The sequence below is a fragment of the Helobdella robusta genome (assembly GCF_000326865.2).
Source record: "Helobdella robusta unplaced genomic scaffold HELROscaffold_17, whole genome shotgun sequence".
NCBI lineage: Eukaryota > Metazoa > Annelida > Clitellata > Rhynchobdellida > Glossiphoniidae > Helobdella > Helobdella robusta.
The window spans coordinates 2835207-2845251 of NW_008703942.1; the positions used below are offsets into that span (position 1 = coordinate 2835207).

General features: G+C 35.3%; 1 protein-coding gene across 1 annotated transcript in view; it reads right to left on the reverse strand.

Moving 5' to 3' along the window:
* Nucleotides 1-1331: 1331 nt before the first annotated feature.
* The window catches only part of HELRODRAFT_110575 (hypothetical protein), a 10186-nt gene continuing 1472 nt past the window's right edge, over nt 1332-10045 (reverse strand). Inside the window, exons 2-15 of the mRNA XM_009016109.1 lie at nt 8044-8197; nt 7316-7399; nt 6903-6922; nt 6492-6572; nt 5982-6099; nt 5551-5736; nt 5168-5316; nt 4361-4708; nt 4006-4110; nt 3706-3825; nt 3462-3526; nt 3116-3266; nt 2663-2800; nt 1332-2340 (exon numbers count right to left, since the gene is read on the reverse strand). Of these exons, the coding sequence (XP_009014357.1) occupies nt 1885-2340; nt 2663-2800; nt 3116-3266; nt 3462-3526; nt 3706-3825; nt 4006-4110; nt 4361-4708; nt 5168-5316; nt 5551-5736; nt 5982-6099; nt 6492-6572; nt 6903-6922; nt 7316-7399; nt 8044-8197 (2175 nt within the window). The 3' untranslated portion in view covers nt 1332-1884. The remainder of the gene's footprint in view (nt 2341-2662; nt 2801-3115; nt 3267-3461; nt 3527-3705; nt 3826-4005; nt 4111-4360; nt 4709-5167; nt 5317-5550; nt 5737-5981; nt 6100-6491; nt 6573-6902; nt 6923-7315; nt 7400-8043; nt 8198-10045) is intronic.

Genomic DNA, 10045 nt, shown 5'->3' on the forward strand with positions numbered 1-10045 from the left:
TAAATACATCCCGCCCTTGCAATGCATGCGTCAAATAAACAGACAACCAAACATGAGCACACTGTATGATGTGGATATATACAATGAAGGACCATTTCATTACATGGCATTTCTTGAGTGTTTCCGTGTGAAAGGTCAAAAACTTTTAACACACATCCAAGACCGCGTACTACACTTACACGAGCACGATCTCACAGACTAATTACACACACACATACACATCTACACACACACAATCCTGTACTACGTATGCGCCCATACTTGAAAAAAAAACAAACACAGGTACAAATACAATGAATGCATTGAAATTAAGACATTTACACATACGTGTGTGATTAATGAAAATTATCAAAACGTATGTTAGCTTAAGTAATCATCGACATCGTCATCATCATCGATATCGTCATCATCACCATTATTACCATCATCATCACCACCAAACGATGTTATGGCCTGTCCACATGATAAAAGTAAACAAATTCGAAATGTCTGCAAATATTGCTATGTCAGTTGTTATGTTACTATCATCATCGTCGTCGTCATCACGTCATCATCATCATCACGTTGCCGTCAAAATCATGTCTATGTTATGATGAGTGTCCATCACTATCATATCATTACCATGATCAACACCACTCATTCGCTCTTTCTTTCTTACTCATAACCATCATCACTGCAATCATTTTATACTCATCGCTAAAAATAATCATTTCAACAGCTTACATACATCGCAACAATTATCATCAATGGCAACAATAGCAACAACAACAATACTAATAATACGTAACAATAATACTAACAACATGAATAATAAGACTAACATAGAAGAACAACATCGCAACAACAACAACAACAGCAACAACAACAACAACAACAGGTGTTTCCAATCCTATGTTAATTCCCTTTAAAAAACAGAGCTAGTCGATAATATGACGTTATCGCATCAACAACAATAAAATAATAATAAATAACAAAGTTTAATAAATATCAATAATAACAAATATCACAATAATAACAAATAGCACATTAACAACAAATAGCACATTAATAATAAACAGCAAGTCGTAACAATAACGATAACAAAAATAACAATAACAGTGACCACGCAGCGTTATGAGTAACTATAAATTAATACATTTATCACTGCAGGAATCCGTGCCGAGGTAAGCAACGATGTAGAAAAAGTAATACTGGTAAAGTAACAGTAAAATAACATACCAGCGTAATATTCGCTATAGCTGACGAGAAACTTGGGAGTCGCATTTGAATCCGGATTACAAAAAACGTTGTAGATAATTTTGAAACGTTGGGTTGAGGCCAAAAAACGAGACACCAATTTTTATTCGATTTATTTGCTTTTATTATAAATAGACAACTGACAAAATTATTTAGAGAATTTATGATCCGACAATTGAAATACTTAAGTGACAGGCGAAGAACGCTGAACGATTTTTAACTAATGGGTTCACCACAATCCATTCAAGTGCCATTCACTAATTCAATCCATAAACATTTTCGTCTAAAAAAACCGTCTAGATATAAATTAAGTAAAAACTACATATATACGTTAATTCGTCCTTCAACTTATATTATCCTAATTTTTTTTCTAATGATTGGTTCATCAATCCATTCATACAATCCTATAAAATAAACATATATATCAATCAATCAACCAATCAACCAACCAATCAACCAACCAATCAATCAATCGATCAATCAATCGATCAATCAATCGATCAATCAATCGATCAATCAATCGATCAATCAATCGATCAATCAATCAATCAATCAATCAATCAATCAATCAATCAATCAATCAATCAATCAATCAATCAATCAATCAATCAATCAATCAATCAATCAATCAATCAATCAATCAATCAATCAATCATCCTGATCAGACAAACTCCTCCGATGTTTCAGCTTAAAGTCTCCATTCTCCCTACCCCCTCTGTTGTCACCCAGCCACTTATTACCAAAGCGCCCGTAGCTGGCAAAACCACCTCTCCCACCTCTGTAATCACCATCACGTTTATATCTGTTGTATTTATTATCATATGAGTGACTCAATCTACTGAACTTTCCATGGTTATCATCATCATTATCATCATCCTCGTCGTCGTCTTCTCTTTCATTGGTCCAACGTGACCTATTAAACCCACTTCTGTGTCGGTTAAAGGGGCTGAATGACGATGACCTAGTTACATTCGTGATATCTGATTGGACGATGGATGGTAGATGTTCAGGTGTTGTCAACCTGTACGAGTTGCTGTTGATAATGGTCTCAAATTCCCTCATCATTTTTTCTTCATGTCGAGACGGAATGTCAAAAACAAAACTCTGTACAAACGAGTAAATTAATTATGACAGAAACAAGAAAAATAGAACGGAATGAAAGAAAATAAATTTTATTTAGATCCTATTTCACATCGTGCATTTTTAATGTTTTAAGACGTGAAGGAACAAAAAACAGGGGTTTGCACACAAATAAACTTTCGGAAAAACCTTTCAGAAACCACATCAAAAGACACTTTCGATCGAATAAATTAAAAAACATTTAAAAAATATATCCAACACTAATGACGAATGATCACTGAATAGATGAATATCAGATATAAATGCACACATAAATAAATGGGGAAGGCAGTGAATGAAAGAGAACCTTATAGTCAGAGCAGAGTCTGAGGTTCCTGATGTCCCTGGTGGTTGACTCAGAGAGGATGTTATTGAGGTGGGACCAGGCCTGAGTTTTTGTTGATATCCTACTCTTGTCAGATGCCACTTGCAACGTTAACAACCCCTGACGAACGAAACATTCAAAACTAAAAATAACCTGATAAATAAAAGTACCAACAACATAGCCACTGATAATAACAATCAACTATTAACAACAGATCCTGCAAAAATTGGCCATCAACGGTAAGAACTAAATGAATCAAAAAAGACGTCATTAATAATTTATTACATCAAATAAATGAATGGTAACATGACAACAAAACAACAGCCCAGCAAAAACATGGTCATCTCAAAAAAAAAAACACAATCCAACCAAACAAGTTGTCCAAAAATTGCAACAACAACCAAAAATAACGAACAACAACCCCGAGCAACTAACAGGTTGTAATGTGATAAGTGACTTCTGCTCAAATCCGCACATCACTGCAATAGCAGACGACAACAACCTGTCCATCCCTACTTCCTTCGTAAGTTCTGACGCGATGCCTGCAAATTTTTTGTTGGTGCTACTGCTCACGTTGTTTATCATCCTAGGGGTAGACATCGAAATGATAGTTTTCATTTTTTTATCTATTTACCAAAAAAAATAATTAACTATAATCATCATAATAAATATGAACCATCTATAACAAATATGACCCATCAACAATACATATTAATTAATATGTTTAATATGGTGAAAAACAATTATATGACGAGTTGATGAACGTGGAACTCCAGACAACCTGAGTACATCTAGCTTCATTGTTTGCATGCTTCTCTGGAAGTTCATCTTGTTGAATGTGAACCCCTGCATAAATTTATGTTTGCATTGCAGTAGGCTAGATGGCTTCACATGATAATATTTTTGAGAAGAAAAATAATTATTTATACAAAATATAAATAATTATATTATGTTATCAATATTATGATGATATTATAATATTATTATAATTCATATTTTCTTCTAATAATTAGGCCAGCCCTAACCGCTATCTTTTCGACTTTCAGGACATCTTCCACCTCCTCGGGGGTGTACAACATAATGCACTCGCCTGACTTACCTGCACGGCCTGTCCTACCTGAACGATGTATGTAAGACTCAACATCCTGGTCGTGATGGTGGAATGATAATGAAGATGATGATGGTGATAACTTACAAATATCACACAGAACATGGAAATTGTTTGTTATTAGTAGCATGTACTTGTTACTCAACCCCACATACAAACACTAACCAAAAACATCATCGTCACACTAGCGACACAACCCCAAATAAGCAGACCTGACCTGCGGTGGAGAGCACTGGATGACGACGTCGACGTCTGGAATGTCCAAACCGCGTGCGGCGACATCTGTTGCCACGAGGCAATCCACTTTTCCATTTTTAAATTTCTATAATTGAGATCATTTTCGAGTGGTTAATTATAAATGAAATAAATAAATATATTATAAATAAGTTATAAATAAATAAATTAATTACAAAAAATGGTGCTCGGTAGGAAAGTTATTTATTGGTTTGAAACAATGAGACTTTATAAAGCACACAGGACACACTGTTAGAATTGTTTAAAAGAAACACAATTAAAAAAAAATACGTCCAATGAAAAAAGTTAATAAAAATTCTCGCAATAGATGCTAGGACCTTTAAAGAGATTTCCCTCTGGACCTGTGAGATGTCCCCGTGAAGTGTGGCCACCCTGCCCCGCAGTTGCTTGCACGCCCCGATCTCATCCACTTCTCTCTTCGTCTGACAGAACACCAAGATTCGAGGTGTACTGTCATCAACATCGACGTTGCTGTCATCGTCACCACTAATGTTGTTGTTGTCGTCGTTTACTCTATCAGAATCAACGATCGAATCGTCAGTTTTGTTGTTGTCGACGTTTGTTGTTGAGGAGGAGTTGTTGTTGTAGTGGTGGCGGCCGTGTTTTGTGAGGATGTCAGTGATGGCACTGACTCGATCTGATGTGCTGCACAACATGGCTGTGTGCTGGGAAGGTGACGAGTGAATATGACGACGTGATGAGTGAACATGATGACGTGAGGAGTGAATACGATGACGTGAGGAGTGAACAAGATGACGTGTGAGTGAAAACGATGACGTGTGAGTGAACCCGATGACGTATGAGTATATGGTGATGGTAGAGCAAGATAATGTGACATTATGATGTATTAAAAAAAGATTATAATGTAGTAATCCAATAAACATCTGCAAACGTTGAAAGACTTTTAATAGGATTTTACCCAATTACACGCATTAAAATGTCATTCCCACGATGACAACTGACAGAACAGGAATAAAAAAGTTATGAAAAACTCACCTCCAAAAATATTTCATATGGATCTCGTACAATCATTTAAAATGTCATCACAATTAGCAAACATCCTCATGGAAATTATCCCATTCCATCTCATCCCATCAGCACCGACATTCCCAGACCATTCCAACCTTGACAGTGACAGCAGTCTTGTTAGCATTCCTGCCAATGAGATCGATCATCTTGATATCCCGACTGAGGTACTTCCTTGCCGTTTGTTGGACCCAGGTTGGCACGGTGGCCGAGAACAGGAGCGTTTGTGGGTTGTTCTCGCGGTCATCTTTATGGTGGTAGTGGGAGAGGTAATGGTAGTGGGGGGGGGTAATTTGGCAATATGGAAAATAAATTTATTGATATTTTCATTCTCGGTTTTGTCATTGTGATGGGGTGGGATAGTAGCCACTTTTAGTCACAACACTTCCTTCTCACTCGCCATCATCGCCACAATTTCCATCATCACAACCATCAACATCATTATCATTATCACAAAAACCATCATCATCATCATCACGACCTTTCCTGTATCTATTTTTAAGTATGTCGTCGACGTCATCGGCGAACCCCATGTCCAGCATGCGATCGACCTCGTCCAGGACAACATGATTTAATTGGGCCAGGTCGAGCGACCTTCGAGAAATGAGGTCAAGTATTCGACCTGGCGTACCCACAACGATATCTGCACCTCGGCGAAGTTGATTCTCTGTTGGCGATTGTATATGCAATGATTGAAAGATAGTCATAGACCTCAAGACAGGGTAGATATTGATGGTAACCAATGATACTAAACGACATTTCACCTCCATACACATTCACATCATCATTATAATTACAAATGCTACCATTCGTCATTGCCTACAGTCAAACGCATGCAGATGCACAACAACAACACAAGCACACACACACACTTACACACAAACAAACATACAAACACACACACCTACCGACCTTGCGTTACAATGGCTGCCCCACCATAGACGGCAGCAACGTTGAGACGACTGGTCAGGGATGAGACGACAGAAGAAACCTGGTTGGCTAGCTCTCTTGTCGGAGTGAGAACCAACATCTGAGATGATGCGATGTTGTGGTTATGTTATGCCATGTCGTTATCACGTGATACGATGCAAAGTGATGTTCCGTTCATATCAGTGATGATGTGATAAAGTTGTAGCAATGTCGTAGTAATGTGATATAACCATGTGACTTAGTAATGCAATATTTTGATGATGAGATGAGTGGATGAATTATGAGATGATGAATTGTGTAAAGTTGAGTCTAGTGAATATAATAATCCCGTGAGTAAATAGAGAAACAAAGTTATGCAATGGAATACTAAAGAATAATCCCTGCCATGTTATGCAATAGAGGCAAACAATCGTGATGATGGTGAAGGTGATAACCACTAACATAATTCACCACCATCATCATCACAATGATTGACATCATCATAAAGAAAACCTTAGGCAGTCTGCGTCTGTTATTGGCGTTGCTGTCAGACTGCTTCAGTAACTTCTCAACTAGTGGAACAGCATATGACATCTGAGATAATGGTAGGTATATGTATTTAATACGACCACAATTAAATGTTTGTGTGTGCATAAGTATGTGTGTGTAAAAGTATACGTGTACATGTGCGTGTGTGTGTGTGTGTGCGGAAGTATAAAAGCATACGTGTACATGCATGTGTGTGTGTGTGTGTGGAAGTAAACTGAATGCATATGAGTGTATGCATAAATTGTGTCTTTTCGTAAATTTGTTTGTGTGATTTTTGTACGCATTAAATAAGAGGTTAAAATTGAAATTATCTAAAAAATAATATTTATAAAATAGTTATATTGAAAATAGTAATTATATAGAATGGACACATACTGTTTTTCCTGATCCTGTCCCTAGAAATTATTGTTTAAATTAATGATGAAAATTAAATTCTAACAAAGTTCATAGATTATTAATTAAAATTAAAGTTTACCATTTTTATGATAAAACTAAAATAAATGAAATTAAAATAAATAAATATCTAAGCAATTGATTGAAAAACATCCAAAAGTTATATAGAAACCAAAGACAACGATAATTTTTAATGAAGTAAAAACATATCAATAAATTATTTCAACTGAATATAAATGACTAATATAAACACACGCAGGAACACACACACACACACATATAATTATGTGTATCTATTAATAGAAGCCACACACACGAACACACACACACACACGCACGCACGAACACACACACGCATATAATTATGTGTAACTATTTAAAGAAGCAGTACCAACTTGCTTGTACGATAACATCATATTCCTCATAAATAGCATCAAATGTGTTGCTCTGAACTGGAAAGAAATACTTAATGCCCATTGCTGTATGGATGTGCATACATTACCATAAATTATGTTACATTGCAATAAATTTGATTACATTACAGTACATTACACATTACGATGCATTACATTACACATTGTGATACATTACATTATGCTATATATCATTACAAAACACTGCATAATAACTATATATTACATTAAATTTCAAATTACACTATATTACATGTTACATTAAATTACAAATTACATATGACACATTACATTAAATTAAACATCGCTGTAGTAATTAGATATTGAAGTACTTTTAATATAATTCAATTTTTTCAGTTTTCTGTGGAATTATACCTAATTTATTAATTAGATGCTAACAATGGACAATAATTGTGTTGAGAACTTTTTAATAACTTAAATAATAAAAAGTTGAAATGAACTATTTGCAAATGAAAAAATATTCAAATTGAAAAAATACAACAAAATTCATCGGAACAATTTGACAAGCCTTCTTAAAATTTTATAACAATGTCATAGCACATTTTGCAATATTAAACATTATAATATATACTTAAAATAATATTAAATGAATTAATATGTATATTAAATAATTAATTAAATAATCAGTTATAAAATCTAGTGTTTTTGGTATCCCTTAATTATTATTTCTCTGAAAAAACAACACTGACACTGAAGTTTAGCAATGGTTTCTTTCGATAGCTGTTGAAAGTTATCAAAACTTCCCTTCTTCTCGTCTACTACATCTAAAGCCTCGATCCACTGCGGCTGGCTGTTGCTACTTTTGTAGTTGTTTTTCAAAATTTCCTTTGATGGTTCTCCATCCTGTGATGAATCAGGAAGCACATCCAGTAGTTTTTTCATAAGAAATTAAAATTAATTAACCAAAAATAGAAAATTTATTTAAAAATCATGAAAAAATGTTATATTTAAGTTCTAAAAAACTATTTTCCGAGTTCAATTAATTAATTTGAAAAACAAACAAACACATAGTAAAATTAATTATTATATTGTCAAAAAATAATTTAATCTAGACAAAAAAAGAACATTTAAATTTTAAATCAAATCTGATAGAACGAAGAAAACTTTTAAACTGACAAATACAACAAAAAAGAAAAATTTAATTAATATTAAATTATTTAATTATTAAATATTTATATTAAATATATCAATAATACTAAATTAAATAATTTAATAAATCAATATTAATTTCTTTTGAATTGTTTATTTATAATACAATTTAATTAAGTTTCATTAATTAAGTTAATAAAATAATTTATAAACTTATATTAAAAATTTAAAATTAATTAAATTAATTTTTTTTAAATTAAAAGGAAGTATGTGAAGAATGTGAAGGCGATACCTGGTATGTTGCAGCATAGTATGGTTGTGATGGATGTGACATCAAAAGAAATGGGGAGGAGGAAGAAGGATAAGTTTGTGGCAAAGAGAAAGACATGGAAGTTGCAGGATGCAGAGGTGAGGAAGGCATTTGAAGTGAAGGTGACTGAAAATTGGGAGAGTGGTAAGGATGGAGATGTTTGGGAGAGATACAGGGACTGTGTGTTGGCTACGGCAGATAAAGTATGTGGATGGACGAAAGGAAAGTGTAGGCATGGTGAGACGTGGTGGTGGGATGAAGATATAAGAAGGGTTTTGGAAGTCAAGAAGGAGAGGTTTAGGGTATGGAGAAGGGACATGACGGAGGAAGCGGAGTCTGAGTATAGGAAGGCTAAGAAGGTTGCAAAACAGGCAGTGGCAACTGCAATGACGAAAGCATCAGATAGGTTAATGAAGGAAATGGAATCTGATGTGAGTTCGAGGAAAATGTTCAAAGTAGCAAAGCAGTCAATGAGGGATAGGAAAGATGTTATAGGGAATGGATGTGTTTGGGATGGATCTGGCAAATTGTGCATAGATGAGGAGGAAAAAGCTCAGGTGTGGAAAGCTCATATGGAAAGGTTGATGAATGAAGAGATTGAGTGGGATGGAGATGTGGAATCCGTGGTCACACACGGACCTATAGAGAAGGTGACGATGGAGGAAGTAGAGAAAGCAGTTAGAGAAATGAAACTAGGTAAGGCGACAGGGGTTTCGGAACATATTAAAGCGAGTGGGGTGATAGGAATTGAAGTTATGATGAGAATTGCTAACAGTATGTTTGATGATGAAGGTATACCTGAGGATTGGCGACACAGTGTGTTGGTGCCGTTGTATAAGGGCAAAGGAGATGTGAGAGATTGTGGGTCATACAGGGGTGTGAAATTACTAGAGCACGGAATGAAGGTAGTGGAGAGGGTGCTTGAGAGGAGGTTGAGAAGTATGGTGACAGTTAATGAAATGCAGTGTGGGTTTATGCCTGGTAGGGGAACGGTGGATGCGTTGTTCATGGCGAGAATGTTGCAGGAGAATTATAGAAAGAAGAAACGAAGATTGTACATGTGTTTTGTGGATCTAGAAAAGGCTTTTGATCGAGTACCGAGGAAGGTCATTGAATGGGCGTTGAGGAAGAAAGGAGTGAATGAGAGACTTGTTAAAGCTGTGATGCAGCTGTATGAAGGGGCAAAGACAAAGGTGAGGGTTGGAAGGGGGATGTCGGACGCTTTTAGTGTTAAGGTAGGAGTGCATCAAGGATCAGTGTTATCACCATTTCTGTTTGCAATTGTGATGGAT